Source organism: Diceros bicornis, chromosome 33 (assembly GCF_020826845.1).
Source record: "Diceros bicornis minor isolate mBicDic1 chromosome 33, mDicBic1.mat.cur, whole genome shotgun sequence".
Taxonomy (NCBI): Eukaryota; Metazoa; Chordata; class Mammalia; order Perissodactyla; family Rhinocerotidae; genus Diceros; species Diceros bicornis.
The window spans coordinates 5,867,882-5,887,015 of NC_080772.1; the positions used below are offsets into that span (position 1 = coordinate 5,867,882).

At 44.1% G+C, this 19,134-nt stretch overlaps 1 protein-coding gene across 1 annotated transcript in view; it reads right to left on the reverse strand.

Moving 5' to 3' along the window:
- The window catches only part of PXDNL (peroxidasin like), a gene marked incomplete at its 5' end in the record, with an annotated part of 424,640 nt that extends 406,031 nt beyond the window's left edge, over window positions 1-18,609 (reverse strand). Inside the window, 1 exon segment of the mRNA XM_058528993.1 lies at window positions 18,466-18,609. Coding sequence (XP_058384976.1) covers window positions 18,466-18,609 — 144 coding nt within the window.
- Between the last annotated feature and the right edge of the window lie 525 nt (window positions 18,610-19,134).

A 19,134-nucleotide genomic window follows, 5' to 3' on the forward strand; every position in this document is an offset into this window, starting at 1 on the left:
AGGTTTGGGATGGCACTTGGAAGGCAACAATTCTCAATAAATGTAAGCTGCACAGAAATAATCAAAGGAGAAAACACATCCACGGCTGCCACAGAGTGCCTGTGCAGACAAAACATCACCAACCATCAACAGAAAAACGTGCTCAAATTTATTTTCCGATTTTACATTCAGTTGTCCAGTTTCAGTTAGTTGACTTTTTTATCACAAATTTAGTCAGTACCAAGCACACAGGCTTCACAAGGTTAGATCCGATATAGTGAAATTATTCTTCATTGTGTATCGGGAAAACACAAAAGGAACAGAAATATGGAGCCAGAAATGAGAGCCATGGATATTAGCAAATGCTCACAAACTCAAGACCCGAAACAAACACTTATCAATAAATTAACAAATAAACAAAACCAAGCTGACCTTGTTCCTCCACGAGAATGCTTCACTACTGCGATTGCTCCTGAGGTGGGACTGCGGGAGGGCGGCCATTCCCCCAAATCCGCAGGGACAGACCTCAGGGGCAGGCTTTGTGCCTCACGTCTCACTCCCTGCTCTCGTGGAATACCCACATCACAGTGCCAATCTAATGCCCCGATCCTCCTCCTCATTCCTCTATACTCAGTTTTAAAAATGACAACAATTTACTAACTGAGTGGTTACTATGGATCAGGTGCCCCCTAGACATTATTTGTTTCATACTCACAACTTTTCAAGCTAGATATCATTATTACAGAGGGAGAAGCACGCGTCTAGAAATTGAGCATCTTGCCCTAGCTCATGAGGCTGGAAAGGGGCAGAGCCAAGATTCACAGTCAAGTTGTTAGACTTCAAAAGCCAGCTCTTTTTTTCTACTATGCAGCCTCCCACGCTTACACTTTTAGATGAAAGATAATGATAATTCTCAAAATAATTCTTATGTCTCTTTTTGGCTTTCCAATTGCTGCCAGAGCTATATTTTATTTATGATTCAGTTTTTGCAAGCATTCTTCTTTTCCAAAAGTATGCTCTTTTACTTTCTAAAGAACACACTGAATTTTGCTATTTACAGTTCTGAGATTTTAAAAGCATGCAAACCTGCCAAGCTAGGAAGAACTTTTATGTTGCTGACCAGTTTTCATTGAATTGCTACTTTATTTCCATTTCAGGGGTATCACCCAGACCTGGCTCTGATCTGAGTCTGAAAGATTATACCCACTTATAATTGAAAACAAAGAAAAATTTTAAAATAAATTATCATTAATAAAAAAAAGGGAGTAGAGTGAAAAGATAATACTATAGTCAGACTATGGACAAATATTAATACTTTATGTGTATAGGTTTATAGTTTCTCATGAGTACACAAGCTCTGTGTAATTACAACATGCCACCCCCCACATACACACACATGCACGCACATCATAAACCAACTTCTCAGTGTCCTCTAGGCAAGGCTGTGAATAAGGAAAGGCCACAACGTAGCACACTCTGACCGGGTGGGAAGAAGCCCACCCCGCACCTATGTGAGTATCCAGGGTGTATGAGAGGGAACTGCCTACCTAACTCAAATAGTTTATCACAAAATCCCCAGTGCAGAGGACCACCAGACAGCAAGAGTGAGGAAAGGACTCAAAACAGGTCCAACGGACACGGCACAGCAATGGGAGATGGCATAAATCCGGGGCCATCTGTGGGGACCTTCCTTGTTAACTGGAGAAAGCCACAAGCCCAAGGAAGTGAGGCCGAGCCTGCAGATATGAAGGATGAGCAGAGATGGAGCATTCTGACAGCAGGGAGCTTCCAGTTCTGGTCCATTCTGGAGCCAGGGTATTTCTGAATATGTGTGCCAATAAACTCCACGTTGCTTCTTTTGCTTTGACAGGAGTGCTTGTCAATGGCAACAAGAAGGCTGCTGAATAATAGCTAGCCAACTTAATTCTTTTCTCAGCTGTGACAATTCTAGCATTGCAACATTGGTCACATGACCACTAATACAGACACAGGCCGTCAGTGACATCACTTGGCAATTGTAGGATCTAGGATGGCATCTTGATCTTTGCCACTCAGTGTTGTATCCAGACTCAGACCATCGTCATCCCTGGAGAATCTGTTAGAAGTGCAGAAACCCAGGCCCTCCGAAGACCTCCTGATTCAGAACATGCTTTATAACAAGATCCCCCAGTAATCTGCACGCACAGTAAAGCGTGAGGAGCATGAATGTAGGTGGTTCAGAATGCCATCAGAATGAAAAAAATACAGCTTTTCTCATAGAAAATTCTCAGATGCCCCAGAATACATGTGTGAATCCCCATGATGCCAAGGACCTCAGGTCAAGAAACACCTCTACGATAATGTGTGCATGCCCATTTATCCTCAACTGATAAACTTTAACAATTATGTATACATAGGTCAAATTAAATATTTATATTATACACATATATTTATATTACATACATACAGTATGGAAAGAAGACCTCTATAAATCAAACGGCTATTTCCTCTGTGATGAATGTTTTAGGGTTGGGGAAAAGGGAGAAAAAGATGCAACCTCTTTTATTAGTCTTACTTGGTATGACTTATGTAAATGCTTGGGGCACATATGCACCCATGGCCTTGATTTGCTATTTTCAACCATGTTGTCTAAAGGCATGAAAGAACAAGGTACTTGTGGCGGCCATGGAAGGGTTACTGGTTCCAATGGCTTTGGATCGCAAAGTCACAATCACTGGAACCTCACAGTCCTTTGGGACTCTGCGGAGCAGTGGTTTCCCCATGACTCTTCATCCAGTTATATAGGATTTAGTCTTCTTGATATCGGCTCACTTTGAATTTTTTTCTGATTCTCACTTATTTTCTTGTACTCATCCTTCCTTCTTAGTGGAAACTCTCACTTCCATCTAGTGGCAAATAGTTATCTTCACATACAACATGTTTCTTAGGCTCCTCTCCCTCCAGAGAAAGGAAAGGTCAGAGGAAAGCAAGTCTCCAGAGGAGAGACAGGGGCGGTCCTCCAGGTAAGGGTGCCTGCTGTCTGCCGCTCACATGGACGCGGAAACTTGTCATTCGCTGCTATTAAATCTTCATTTTCAGATGTTATGCTGTGACGTCATAATCCATCCGAGAGCAAGAACAAAATAAGCCATGTCAGAAAACAGGGGTACATGAGTGTAAGACCAATTTTCAGTGCCAGCCTTTGCCACGGCTACTCTGCCCACATCACTGTCTCCGCTCTCCTCTCCAGCTGCTTCCAGCGCAGCCTCAGCTATCACTGCCTCACGAAACGTGTTCCAGTTGTCTGTTGCCACAAAACTAACCACCCCAAAATTTAATAGCATCACGATGTTGTGGGTCAGAAATTTGGGCAGGACGCAGCAGGGTTGGCTCGTCCCCACGCATTGGTGTCTGGGGCCTCAGTGAAAAGATGGAAAGGCTGACCTCCTGGGGACGATTGCCTAGAGCCCACGCATGGCATCAGGGTGGCCAGGCTCTTACAAGGGGCCCCAGCGCTCCAGGAGCCAGTGTTCCAGCAAACACAGCAGTGCTACCTGGTCTTCAGGGCAGCCTGGGGCTCCATACTGTACGGTTGCACCAGGTTCAGGGAGAGGGGCACAAGCCCCAGCTCTCAACGGCAAGAGAGACAAAGAATTAGCCGCCATGCTTTAAAGCCAGCACAGGAATGGAAGTCTCTGCAACCTGACATATCTGGACGAAGTGCTCCTACTAGCTCCCTCCTACCACAGGACTCATTGCGCCTCTTGGTAGGTTTCCTTTCATTCTCAGTAGACTACAAGCTCCTTAAAGAATTTATTCACATTCTCTTCCCTTGTTCTTACAGCAGTTCAGGGCTCATAGTACCGACTGATCAAATATTTGTGGACTACATCCTCCCACATAAGAATATTGACAGATGCTTCTCATTCACTTCTCATATTTATTGAATTATGCTGAATAATCTATCTAACATATGCTCGCTCCTTTCAGTCTATGAGATGTAGCTTCTAGCCAACATCTCTAAGACATGCTACATGTTGTGTAACCAAGATTACCCAACAACCACCTTCCAAAGTTAACATAACCTTACCCCTTAAAGTTTTCCCTATAGCAAAAAATTCATTTTAGTGTTCTATGAGTGTCCTGAATATGTCAAACAATTTCCCTACTGAGTATTCTCTCTATACTCAATTTAAGAAGTAGGGCAAGGGTAAAGGGGCACATATATATGGTGACGGATAAAAATTAGACTATTAGTGGTGAGCATGATGTAGTCTATACAGAAACTGATAAATAATAATGTACACCTCAAATTACACAATGTTACAAATCATTATGACCTCAATAAAATAATTGAAAAAAAGAAATTTGAATATTAATAAAACAAACTGACTTATAAAAAAGGTACAGCATTCTCAGATCTGCAGTGGCTGATGATTCAGGCAACGGGCAATATTCAAACACATATGAAGTTTTATAAAACTTGAGTTAAAAAATTCAGTGTTGCATAATTATGAATATAGGCTTCCTCTTGGCGAAAAAGTATCAAGATAGATTTAAAATTAGTACAGTTTTAGTTGGAGACCATTTCACTCCAGTTTCTTTTGACACAAGATAGAGCTCTTAGGCCATAATTATTGGTGCCCCAGAACCGTCTGGCATTGGGCGGCTGTGCACGCCCCGACCATCGTAATGGGAAGTGCTTTATTATCTTCACCATGATGTATGCACGGCTTGAAACGCCAGCAACTACTGGCCATTGAAGAAAACTTCTCCATGATGCTGAGTCCAATAACACTTAATGCTTTTACTAACAGAGAATGATGTGGTTCAGAACAGTTAACCTGAGGGAAGAAATATAGAACAGTAATTAAATAACTTAACGCTGGCTATATGCCTTTGCTTGTCCTTCTAGAGTGTTCACAACCCTTTAAAATTGAAAAGTTCATACCAGGAGTCAGTAGCGAAAAAGATAACACAGGGTAACACAAATACTCTGTATTTCAATGTTTTCCTACTCATGCACTACGATAACTAAACTGCATAGAAATAATACTTTACCATCTTCAATATAGGATTAACAGAGAACAAACTAATGGAAGCCATTATTGGAATATGATACACAACAGCTGGTTTTTCTCAAAAGGCAATCTCCATGCCTCCTCTCAACAGAGAGAAGGCCCACAGGGAATAGGAATTCTGAACTACAAGTTTAGCCGGTCAGATGGCTGGGCTCCTTCTACAGCGTCACCCCAGAACTACTGTTGCTATGTTTGCTAAGCCTCAGAAGTGGTCTCATTGCAAAGGAATTGGTCGAATGGAAGTGAAACATTTTAAATCAATAGTGCCAAAATTATATCCCTTAGATAGATTCAGACAGTCACTGCTCAAAATTCCAAAGTAGTGATTGTCCATCTCTTCTGGGAGATACATAGACTGTGATTAAATATTTTCTCTTTAAAAAAAAATAAATTTGGAAAAAAATTAATAGGCATTTGCTGATAGAATAGGTAATGGTATAATATAACTACTTGGAAAACTCTGCGCAAGAGAGTCTTAGTTTAGCAAACTATAAAATCTTATGAGACCAAAAATTTTGAAAGGCTTTTCTTTTTCCTAGCAAGAAGTGAACATATTTGAGAAACATATTTGACAAACAATTTACTTTCCTCTGTCAGCTGTTGAGAAGACATTACAATGAGACATCATTTTCATATTTGTTAATGTGTGAAAGATCCATGTAAAACTGCCAAAGAACCAAATTGCATATGCTACCAGTCAAAAACTAATTATTTCTCTTCAACAAATTATGCTTTTCTATTATTTTTGTGAATTCTTAATCGGATCCGCATAATGCACTCATACTATAATCCCATTCATGGATTTTGTATGCTTCTTTCATATTTGTTATCAGTGCAATGTAAAATCATGTGACTCGCAAAGTAACCTTGCAGCCTTTAGACAGTTCACATCACATTAAATAGAAAACATGACAGTTCCATAGCCTCTTTGGGGTACTCCTCTTTTTACAGTCAATCTTTGTATTCTCCATCACTTTTTACATGAGCATTACTCCTAATTGCATCAATAACGTGTAAACAAATACAATTTGCTTCTAGTAATAAAAGATAGAGGAATGCCTGAACACACAATAAACACTATGCTTGTTCATCAGAGGAGCACTTATTAGGCAGCACAGAATTTTCTCCTGCAGTTAGAAACCATCATTCTGCACTGCTTCCCTTTACAATGTTGCTGTAAATTTTATAGCATAGAATGATACACGAACAAAAAAATCATATTGTGTCTAAAACAAGTGAAAAACAAAGAGGTTCTTTTCACCCTGCTTTTCAGTAGGAAAAATTATATTACTGTCAAAATTAAAATATCTTCGTATGTATCTTTTACTTATCAAAATAATTGCAATGCTCCAGACTGCAATATTTCTATGATTTGTAAAATTATGAACAAACATCCAAGACAAACATTTCTCTAAGCAAATGGTCTCCAGTGAAAGTCCTGGGCTCACCATCAGGATCTTCACTGATATTAAATAATTCATGTAGACAGAACAAGCCGTTACTAACCCGCTCTTGATCACTGCACTTCACATAACCCGCTCTTGATCACTGCACTTCACACTCCCTCAAACTTGTCCTCACTCTAGCTCCAGAATTCACGGCCTCGGTTTCATTACAAACCACATAATGCTGGTTAGTTGCACTGGTCAAGGAACCTGGATGAAATAACAAGCATGGCTGGTTAGATAATACTTGAGGACACGTACATTTAAAGGTTAGTTCAAAGGAACAAAATGGGATTGGATTGCTATTCTGATTAATACCATAACTATTAGTAGTAAATGTATGTGTGCTGGCTAATTTTCAGGATTCGTGGAAATATTGCCGCTCTGGAGCTAGGAATGAAATTATTCTCGCCCAGACTGCATGGTTGAGAACGGGGGCAAGTAGCACCATTATTTTTTACTGAGGCGCAGACACTCCAGGATTCCTCCATCCCTTTACGGAACACTGACAAAGAGTCTGCTCTCTCAGACTCTGTCCCAGGCTCCAAGGTTTAGTGTTTAGGCACGACAAGAGCTTGGAGACAAGGTCTGAAGCTGGGAAAAGTCTTGCCTTAAAACAAAAACGGACGCCAACCCACACACGGGACGCAAGGTGGGAAGACGTGTGGCCCGGGCCCACGGGGGCGGGCGAGGGCCGGGGGCGAGGGGGTCTGGGGAGAAACGTCCGGAAGGGACCCTCTCGCGCGCCGCGCTGAGCAGGGGCTCGGGGCTCGGGGCTCGGGGCGCGGAGCCGCCGGACGGCGCCGCGGGCACACGCGCGGCGGGAGCGGCGGCGGCCTCGGCCCCGGGCGCCCGCTCCCCGCGCCCGGCAGGGGGAGCGCCCGCCCGCACGCGCCGCGGCCTCGGGCTCGGGGCTGCTCCCCGCCCCGCCTCCCGCCGCGCTCCCCCGGCCGGACCCCCGGGTCGCCACCCGCACGGCCGCCGTGCGCCCGGAACACAGCGCCCCGCCGCGCCCGCGAGCGCCAGCCCATCTTCTCCCCTCGTGTGTCTCGGGTCCTTCGCTCCTTGAAAGCGCCGTGCTTGTCCCCACCTTCAGTCCCTGGAAAGGCTGCTCCTTCTGGTCGTTCAGATCCCGCGACAACGTCAGTGGGCCTCCGGGACCATTCCATCCGAAGGAGCGAACCCTGCGCCCGAACCAGGCCCCTCTCACGGCGCCGTCCGTGTCCTCCCTTAGAATGAGAGCTCGCGGAGCCAGGGCCTGGCTGTCTCGGTCCCCGCAAGGAGCAGGCCCCCAGCGGAGTCTGTCCGGCGAGAGAAAGGTGAAGACAACGCCCGCCTCTCGGGGGAGCTGTGAGAACGCACAGAGGCTCTGGGCACGGGTCTCCCTGCAGTCGGTCCAGCCTGGCACATAGACGACATCTGCGCCACAGAAGCCACTGTTCCATTATTAACAGTAATGTTGCTACTTATTTCACCTAACAAATCCCTATTGAGCATCTCCTATATTCCAGAAACTGTGTTATGAGCTGGGGATAGAGTGCTAACAAAGACAGAACGGGCCCTTCTTTTGTGGAGCTCAAAAGTCACGGGAAAAATGTTAAATAAGGAAACAAACATAGATGAAAGTTGTGAAGAAGAGAGTGCAGCATGCCAGGGGAAAGCGTCTAGCATCAGGACCGAACCTTTTAAAACAAAGTTATGGATGCTTTCCTCAGATCTCAAACCCTGCTGCCTGCCTGCTCATACCTGTACACAGACCCACACGGGAATGCTTGGTTTCTTCCTAGACCTTCACGAGGCTCCCTCCCCAAACACTAAAGCTGGCTTCACTCTATAACTGCATCCAAGAGATTTTAACTTAAAAGTGGTTTGCTTTTCCAACTAGCTTCCCTCCCCCTTGCTTCTGGGTACTTTCTAGATCTCCAAAATTTCCTGATCCTTTCTAGACCACTGCATTGTACCTCCCCAGGGATCCTCTTTTATTTATTTTATATTTTTAAACTTTATTTTTTAGAACAGTATTAGATTCACAGCAAAACTGAGCAGAAAGTAGAGAGTTCTCACATACCCCGGCCCCCACACGCCCGGCTTCCCCCATTAACAACACCCCCACCAGAGCGGTGCAGTACAACGCATGAACCTCCACTGAGCCATCAGCATCACTCAGGGGCTGGAGTTTACATCAGGGTTCACTCGTGGTGTTGCATATTCTATGGGTTTGGACAAATGTACAATGACATGCATCTGCCATTGTAGTATCATACGGAGTAGTTTCACTGCCCTCAAAATCCTCTGAGCTCCACCCATTCATCCTTCCTTCGCCCAAACCTGACACCCCTGATCTTTTTACTGTCCCGTCCTCTTTATTTTTAAGAACCCTAAAGCTCCAGTCTCCTACAGCTGTGTATGCGCACACACACACATCTCCCAAGGGAAAGATGAAGAGAGCATTTTCCCACAGCATAAATCTCAGAATCTTTATAAATATACACTAGAATCTGGAAAAAACTTACAATTTACAATCTATGGTTTTAATTGGTATGAAACTTTGTTCAAAGCTATGACATTCACGGACAGGAGAACTAGGAACTGTTCCTGTATCATAATCAGCAGGACTTGGAAGAATTTCCCCTTTTCTGTTACACAAAGCTGCTTGCTACAATGGAGTGGTGGCTTTGGGACCAGAAAAGATCTGAGCAGGATGACTATAATATTAAAATGAGTGTGCCTCTATACTGGAAAAACCAAATCTACAGATTCTATCAGAAGATTACAATCTCCTAAGCCTACACTCGAGGCTAATGATTTGACTCTCATCTATTTCTCACACTCTATAAAAACTTCAGTTTGAGAAACAAAGAACGTTTTCTGAACATTAAATCATCATTTCAGATACTTACAGCCTTTGTAAAATCATGCTTAAGGGTGAGTGTTTCTAATGCTTTCTCAACAAAAGTAACTTTTTAGCTTCAAGAGGTACTAGTTGATCATTTTCTTAACCTTTGTAAATTATTTTTATACACTGCTTTATTTTTAAAAAAGAGAGACAGAACCTTTTAAAATTGCCATTTGCACCTCTTGGCTTCAATGCCTATAATAATATTAGTACTAATTACAGCAAGTAACATTTCAGTGTTCCTGGCACATGCTGAGCACTATTTTACAGAGGAGGAGACTGAAGCCAAAGAACTTAAGTTACTTGCCCAAGGACATACAGCTCATAAACTGTGAAAGGAGAATTCAGATGCAGGCAGTCTGGCTCCAGGGCCTGTGGTCCTAACTAGTGGGCACACTGCCCCCTCAACTAGATCCCTCAGCCTGACATATATTTTACGCAAAACTTAAACATGTTAAAATTTTCCCTCTTGCACAGAAAAACACCTATAAATCAGGCAGTCATACGCCTTCAGTGGCACTGTATTCCCAGTGTGCCTGGCATCACATCACAAGTATGCAGCCCAGCCTGGCCAGGACTGGAGGTGAGAGCACAGTGCAGACTGCACAGACGTGACACGCAGCCATTCAGGATGGCACCCATTAGGAACAACTGCGCAGGGCTCACAGGTCACACAACGAAAAGCCATTCTCCAACCGTGGGAGAGTGCCAAGGGCAGGGGTGACCAGTGCAGCTGTGACAACTTCAGCCAGGTGACTGTCTGCTGCCCTGGCCAGGATCTTGCTGCTCAATCCGCTGGAGGAAGAAAGGTACAGAGGGTACACGAGAAGTTTTACATGACTTATGCACTCCTGTCAGTGTGGGCCATTCTTTACAAGTTCAGAGTGTTAATTTAGACTCCCCCTCGTCCAGTTAGTTAGCTCCCTGCTGTCTCCAGACAATTCAGGCTAGTCTGAACCTGTCCTACTGCACTGGATGATGGCAAATGGAAATTCAGTCATGGATATAAAATCCATCACGTGGCTAATAATTAGAAGGGCAGTTCTCAGATATCAGGTTCTTTGTATAGGTTCCACTCTCAATATGTTAACCTGGATGTCCAGGTAACTAAGATTCAGTAACAGATTATAACTCTGCTGACGTCACACTTGGAAAAAAGGTATTCTGTTCTTCTGACAGAATTCCACTTTCTCTTCTTTTGCATTCAATAAGTTCAAAGAGATTAATATTAAAAGAAAAACATGATCAGAAATAAAACAAGTACAAAAAGGGAAAATACAAGATGTAGGAAAAGTAGATGGGAACATTGATGTTTTTTACCTTCTCCTTTAATTAAGAATAGCAATTAGCTACTTAAAATCCTTTCTGGGCAAATGTGAGGTAAAAGTAAATGAAATAATTATCACTGTAACTAACACTGGGAAGTTTTAAAAGCGTAATAACCGATGGCACTGCTTCTTGGGGCGGTGAGAGTTGTAAGGATTCCCACGGGGCCTGAGTGATCACCCTACTTGGTGGCTGCTTTTAGCTGCCTGGGAACATTTTAAAAGTAAATTCTCAACATGGCCACAGCTTTTCATCTATGTCTTCAGAGGTGGCCAGTATAGACCATGGAGGAGTCTGCCCCTCTCCAACCGGACGGGGTGCCCCAGGCAGGGAACAGCTCCAGGTGGGAAGGTGCTCTGAGGCAGGTATGTGGGCTGGAGGAGAAAACAAACCAGTTTCCTGTATGCTGACCCTTGGTTTAAACCCAAGGTACCAACTGGAGAAATAGAGACCTTCATGTTTCTCCCTACCTGACCCCTGAAGAATAAGCAGGAGCTGGCCAAGTGAGGAACCATGGACGTGCATGCCTTCCAGGCAGAAAGGGCAGTGTGTGCAAAGCCCATTTGATGGACTTGCTGCCTCATCTTCATGGAAAACACGTACGTTCCACTTATGTTCTGATTGTATCGGGGCTAGTGTCCGGTTAGGTACGAATTTAATGAACTGATTCAGTGGTCCTACTTAATTGATAAGCATAAAACAGTCCTGTAAGATAAAATGGATACCTGTCATTGGAGTCTTAGGTCTTCTAACCCAAGGGCAGATCGTGGCACATGCCAGGATCTGGTAAACTGTTTGGGAATCTATTTTTGGGGAGACCGCTAGGTTTTTTTCAAACCATATGTGAAGACAACTGCCTCTTCTAATTATTCACGGGGCTTACACTCCAGGTGACATTGCTAGATGAATCTTAAGATCTACGTCCGTACTCCTGAATTCATTTACACAAAATATTATGGCTGTCTATCATATTATATCTAACCATTAGCACCCTGTAGCATTGAGGTTAAATGAGGGCTTTTGGGTTCTGTTTGTTAAAAAAAAAATGAAGTTAGTAGACAGGAATTTTTTTTAAAAAAAGTATGTTTAGCTGAAATCATGTTCATGTTTTGTTTTTTTTTTTTCCAGTTTAGAATCCAAACAAAAAGCAGTCAGAATTACATAGTTTTTGTTTTTTGCTTGTTTTTTTTTTTTACTTTTCGGATGAAGAGTCACTGGAGAGAACTGATCAGAAGGAGCAGTAAAACAAGATGATTTTTAAACATAACTCAGTTTTTCACTGCTGTGGACTGAACGCTTGAGGATCCTCAAAACTCCTATCTTGAAACCTAATCCCCAATGTGATGGTATTGGAGGTGGAGCCTTGGGAGGTAATTAGATCATGAGGGTGGGACTCTCATGAGTGGGATTAGTGCCCTTAAAGGAAGAGTCAAGAGAGAGATGCTCGCTCTCCGCTGTAGAGGACGCAGTGGGAAGGCAGCCATCTCGCTGGACCAGGAAGAGAGCCTGCGGCAGACGCCACGTTGGCCCGCACTCGGATCTTGGACCTCCCAGCCTCCAGGACATGAGAAATAAAGTTTGTTTAAGCCACTCAGTCTATGGTATTTTGTTACAGCAGTCTGAGCTGACGAAGATAATCACCTTAAGTCAATTTACCATTTTATTGAATAAAACACTTTATAAAAATTATTTGTGAAAGATGCCATTGAAGCGATGGAATAAATTAACAGGAACACCTAGTTGCTCAGCATCCACTGTCTCCTTTTTAACTGATGTTCTGTTATTCTCAACATTATTGTGATGTTTCTCTCTCCCTTTGAAGCCAGAAACATCGATGTTAGACCCATCCTGAGCCTGGCTGGATGTCTGCTGCAGCATGATGGCCTCCAGGTGCCCTGGCTCACTGGCGCTTGGAGCCTCTGTCCGGCCGGATTCTCTGCCCCTCAGATAAGACGGTCTGCCTCCTGCCTGGTCTCTCTAGACATGAAGCTCTCAGTTACTTACTTAAACTAATCTGTTAGCTAACACCTCTCCTGGGAACTGCAGGGTCCAGTAACAACATATCCACGTCTCCTCTCTCATTCCTCACTCTTCCTACACTACTTTCATCCCCTTTGCCTACCATACACCCAAGAACACTCCCTCATCCTTTAAAAGACAAGTAGACAAACAAAAACAAACTTCCTTTGACTTTCTCCTTCTCTTCCAAAATTTGCTCTCTGCTACCTCAACTTCTGCCAGACTTGAGCACCCTCCTCCCTCTTGAAATACTGAGAATGCTCTTTTCTGGTACTCCTCCTACTTCCTTGGTTGCTGTGTTCTTCTCTGCCTCCTCTTTCTTCTTTCCCCACGGGCTACCATTCCCAGCAGTGAGTTGTGCAGTGCACAGCCTACACAACCATAGGCGACAGTCCTGGCTCTTGTTTGCATTTTTGTTTCCTTGACTGTGGGGCTTTCCAGAGTTCTAGGCTATGTAGCCCTGTCTCTGCCTACAAGTGTCTCCTGGGAAATCTCATTTCCTCCCTTCGATTTAATTAATGCACACTCTTACCCCAGTGACTCTGAGAACTGCAGCCCTTGCCTCCTGAGCATACCGTATTTCTGAGCCCCTACCCTCTCCACCAGGATACCCAGGTAAAACTCAACAAATTTTCTTGATTCTTCAAATTTTTCCCTCTTTTTTTGTCACTTATTTTCACTGTCTGCATTATCCATCCAGTCGACAAACCAGGACATTCACCAACCTTTCTTACTCCACAAATGCAAAACAGATTGGTCTTTCTCGCACCAGACGTGTACCGTTATTTCATTTTTTACGTATGCACTAGCTCTCCAACTGGAGCGAGAAACACAGCTTTGCTGCCTCATACTGCAGCTATCCCCAAAAGCTGTTCTTGTGTAACGCTTCCCTTCATCTTATTTATAGAATCCACAGTAGGAAGTGAAATGCAGGGTCTAGCGTAGAAAACACTGTTCCAGTCACTAACTTGATCAGCTTACACCATCTAAGTTCAGGCTGCTATAGGAAACCGAGACGAGACCCACACGGATCCTGGCACCAATAGGCAATTATTCATCCCTATTTTGCAGATGAGGATAATGAGGCTCAGAGATGAGGATGCTAATGCTCACCTCTTTGGTGGAGGCTCAGCGCTGAAATCTGGAAAAGCAAGCCTATTACGCTTTGATCTTCGCAGTTTGGCTTCCGTTCCCACCTCCCTGCTGAAGTTGCTTTTGCTAAGCCATCCGCACCATCCTGATTGCCAGGCTCTCTCAGTGGGCTGCGCTGGGCTCTGCTACACCTGGGTCCCACATCCCTCTGGGACACTTCTCGCTCCCTTCCCTGCCTTGGCCTTCTCAGACCATTCCATCCCCCTCCTCTGGGGTCACTTTCCTCCCTTCCGGTGGCGTGTTCCTGGAGAGTCTGTTCTTGGCCTGCCACTCTGGCCCTGCACCCTGTCTGGTGCTTTAAGGGAGGGCTCCGCATCACAGGTCCATATCTCCAGGTTCCTGTAACTACCTGCTGGGTATCTTCAACTGTTTGTCCCACTGGGGACCCCCAAGTTAACATGTGCCAAATGGGATTCTTTTATCTCCTAAGCTAATTCTCCCGCAAGTTGGTTTCATTGAAGGATGACTCTCAAATATCAGGGTGGCTCACCCCTGGACAACATGCTGACAGCCAGAGGCCTTTACCCCCCACAGCCTCTCCTCACCGTCCCTTCACCCACTCTCCTCGCCTGGGCTCCATGAACACTCACCCGGCCTTCCAGAACAGCCTCTTCCAGTCCTCTCCAGGACTGTGCTGGCCTGAGTTGTGAGGGCAGGGAGGCTGTATCGTGTTAAGCCCCCAAAATTGGGGACATTTGTTGAAACAGTCTACCCTGACTTGTTAAGTAGGCAATTAAACAGGAAATGCATTTCAACTTTTAGTTCCATTTCTCTCCCCGACAGGTCAACAACTGGGGTAAGTCTGAATTTGGATATAGTTTGGCTGGGTCCCCTCATGCTTCACTTCAATCACGTCAAGTGGGGGAAACGTCTAGGGAGTTCAGGCCTATTCGCTACTGTTATGTGATAATTCAAAGCCAACAAGTTATGTCAGTCATAAAAAAGTTATGAAAAATTCTGTTTCAAACGTCAAAGTAACCCCTGATGGTTAAATTAAAAAAAAAATCTAGCTGGAATAGAAATTGGAAAGAGCTGAAGGAATCCTATTTTCTTCTTGAACAAGATGAAATTTTTATCAGCTGGATAAATTTTCTCATGTCTGAGCTCAAGTCGACTTCCCATTTCCCACCCTCAGCTTATCCCTCTAGTTTTGTATTATTTGGAGGGGAAGGCAAGCTTCGTACATAAAGGAAATGCCCTTAAATTAAATATTTAAAACTTCACTCTGGACATACTTGTGAATTTAAAACTTTTGGGGAAGTCCTCAATCATCAAAACAGCCCTTAGCTTATGCATTTTCTAATGTAATCAAGATGGTTTTGGAGTCTGTTCCATTGAAGTCCTGAGTCCACCTGAGGCCCAGTCTCCCCAGTCCTGGGAATTCTAAGAACATCACATTTCCTAAACAGCAACTAACATTCTAAAGCAGAAGCCCTGGGATAAAACGGAATCAACTAAAGCTGAGCAGGGCTTCTGATTATTGAACAGGCTCCTAAAGATGCTGTGTTCATTACCAGAAATTTTCATTTGGTAATTTGAATTCTGAAAGATTTGCTTTACTAAAATACACAGCATGAGGAGCGAGATTTTCTAAACGGTTGTCGACTATTTGCTACATGATATTTGCTTTGAATACACAATGACATCTTTATAGATGGAATCAAATTAAAATTTAGGGGAGTAGTTTTGCATTTTTCTAAACTTAAAACCCTGATTAATCATAATCAACCTTAAAGTATAGTGAAGTTTTTTTAATCTATCATTGAGAAAAATATTTTTATATTTAAAAATATTTTTAAGGTTAAAATTTTAAAAACTTGTAAAGAAAAAAATCAAGGAAATTGTAACAATACTACTAATTAACATTTACTAAGCACTTTGGCCATTTATAGCATTGAATGTTATTTACATTGTTTCCACTGTTATGGTGACAATACATACATATTTAAATGTGGTTTAACAAAAACTCTTGACTCTGCTGTTAAATTTACCCAGGCCCCATTTGCCTTAGCTTTCAAAGGTTGATTGGCTTTTTCTTTTTCAGAATTTTTATCTTAACGCAGTTACTGTGGTCCTTCATGATATTGCTTACATGAAAATGTATTCCTATGTCAAGGATTTTGGACCCAAAAAAAGTAAAGGACCAATTTTTATACACTTTACATATATTTCTCAGTTTTTATACCATTTCTCTAATCAAGATCACAAACCGGAAGGTCTGGGCTAAAGGTAACCTACAAACATGGTGCGGTTCCGCCTTTCACTTTTAAAACATTTAATTGGCTGCTAATATTTAAAAGTTAGGAAATTTCATTTTTGACTTCCATATTTTCTTGAAAGACATAGCAAGCTCATTAACATTAGGCCCACATTCCACAAGGCAGCACTCAGCTCAGTGGCCTGCTGGCCCATGGGGCTGATCCCCTCCCTCCTCACGTCCCAGACCCCACGCTGGAGGCCAGCTGCTCCCGTCATTCCACTCACATGGGTTTGTCTTTCTTTCAAGCTGCTTCTGTCACATTACATTGCCAGCCACTTTCCTGCAGTATTTGAGTTTGTAGCTCCTGTCCTTCATCATAAACATAATAATAAAAGCAAAAACTTCCATAGTGCTTGGCAGAGCCAGACACTTTCCTAAGTATCTAACATGCCTTAACTCATTAATATTCAGAATAACCCTATGGGGTGAACACTATTAGCATCCCCGTTTTACAGATTAGGAAACTGAGACACCAACAAGTGGAGAACTCGCCCAAGGCCACACACACATCATCTGTAGCGGCACCAGGCTCTCAGGCAGGCCCGGCAGAGAACCTGAGAACCAACCACTAGGCTTTCTTTCTACATACAGTGGAAGGCTCTTCACAGCTACATCGACGATGTCCTCTCCATTTGTTCATTACTCCAGAAGAGTGTGTCTAACGAGTGCTAATGTCTTCTTTGAAACACCTAAGAAGCAAAATCTTAAGTCCAGATGGGACCTTCGGTAGCATTTTATTGAACTCCCTGGCACTTGATTCTTCTCTAAGGTTCTGTTGCCATCTGCCAGAAACCGTCACGACAGAATGACACAGGGACGGTTACAGGCACGAAGGGCCCTCTGGATCTACGCCCTGACTGCTGCACAATGCAATGTCCCAGGTTCAAGAATTGGTCTTGTAGTTTTTAGAGTAAGACTTATTTTGATAGTTGCAAGCATATAAAATTAACAAAATGCTTAATAAAAATTACTATGAAGATGTATGGACCATATATGTTGTTTCTACGCAACTACCAACCACCAACTTCAACTTTTCATTACCAAAGTAAATACTCATTTCATGATTATGACAAAAAATATACCGTGCTGATCTTCTTATCTCATATATCGAAATTCCAGGAGTCTTAGGCTACTTCCCTCTGCCCAAGAATGGACTTGAAACAGAGAAAGCACTTCTCTCCTCCATGGACATGACAGAATCCGCAAAAACTTTCTCACGCAGCAGTGAACCTTTTCAATCAGCACATCCTTTCAGCATTTTTTTGCTCTTCTTTTGTGGTATAAAGCTTGAAAATTATAACAATAAAAGATTTGCACGGGGCCGGCCCGGTGGCGCAAGCGGTTAAGTGCGCGCGCTCCGCTGCGGCGGCCCGGGGTTCGCTGGTTCGGATCCCGGGCGCGCACCGACGCACTGCTTGGTAAGCCATGCTGTGGCGGCGTCCCGTATAAAGTGGAGGAAGATAGGCACAGATGTTAGCCCAGGGCCGTCTTCCTCAGCAAAAAAAGAGGAGGATTGGCGGATGTTAGCTCAGGGCTGATCTCCTCACAAAAAAAAATAAAATAAAATAAAAAAGATTTGCACTTCACACATATTATTTAATCTAAATGTCAATTCAGTCAATTCAATTCAGGTTTATTGTCCCCATATTAAAGACAAGGAAGTAGGATTTGAACCCAGGCCCATTTGAACCCTAAATTCTGGTTTACTCTATCATTCCATAATGCCTCCTAGATGCTGATTAGTTAGTCGCTGCTCAGGAAGGCTTCCAAGGGCCCAGCTCTGCTGTACCACTGGAGGGTGTGCTTTGGGAAAACAAAAGTGCTTCCAGGGCCTGAGGCTGAGAACATCAGCCACCTGGGAGGCACGCAATACAAAGCCCGGCAATGATGAGCAGAAGAAACACAGTTTGCCAGCGCAGAGTAAACTGGAACCACACTCCAAAGCTAAATTAGTTCTTTCCAAATGAGATAGACACATGCTGGCTCAATTAAGAGCAGGAAAGATTTGGGAGGAGAGGATAAAAGGGAATAAATTGAGAACATATGCAGGAAAATTATGGAGGGAAGAATAAAGATGAAACTTCTCAGTGGTCAATTCTGGAAGATGGAAAAGAGAACTGCACCTAGAGCAAATATATTTATTTCAACTCATCATTATTCACCTTTTCTAGTCCAACAGAGCAGAACCATAAAGTTGTTTGAAAAGTGAAAAACCTCTTCCAGTTACACAGGCAGGCAGCGCATCGGGAATTCCAGGGTAAAAGAAGGCTTCGTCTCAGCAGATGGGGCACCGCACCACTGCGGAGCAGGGACCGTGTGTGGGCTCACAGGACCGTGGTCCAGCGTCAAGCGCATGCAGCGGACGGCGCTCCTCGAGCAAAGGCAGCGGCTAGGGCGGGGCAGCGCTGGCCGGCACCGCGCGGCCAGGAGCGAGCAAGCGGTCCAGCCGCCAAGTCTGGGCCCATCGCTCCATCCGCTGCTGGAAGCGGAGCCGCAGGACGAAGAGCGGCGGCGGCGGCCGCGGGGCCGAGCGGAGCTGGGCGGCCCTGCGAGCGGCTCCCGGAACACGCAGCCCTCGGCCAGTCCCGGAGGAGGATCGCGGTACAGGGCGGAGGGCCGGGCGGCGCCGGGCGGCGCTGGACTCCCGGCGACGGCAGACGCCTGCCGGCGCGAAAGCCTCTTTCTGAAACACAGCTACTCTTTAGGCAGCATAATGCAAACATAAGCTTCTCCAAGGTTGCTTCCACTGCACTTCTCATGTCAGCCGGAGCCTCTCAGCCCCTAGCTGTCTTTTGAAGCTCAAGTCGATTATTTATTTATTGAATCCGTGCATAACAGCTTTTCTTCCTTTTCTCTGGTAACATTACCAAATCCTAAAGGGCAGGCAGAGTTCTAATTAGTTGATCTAGGCGCACATATTCCTTCCGTACTCAACCCATGCTCTCAAAACATGATTTCCTTCTATTTATTCTACTGAAACCCAAAGCACTTCACTCA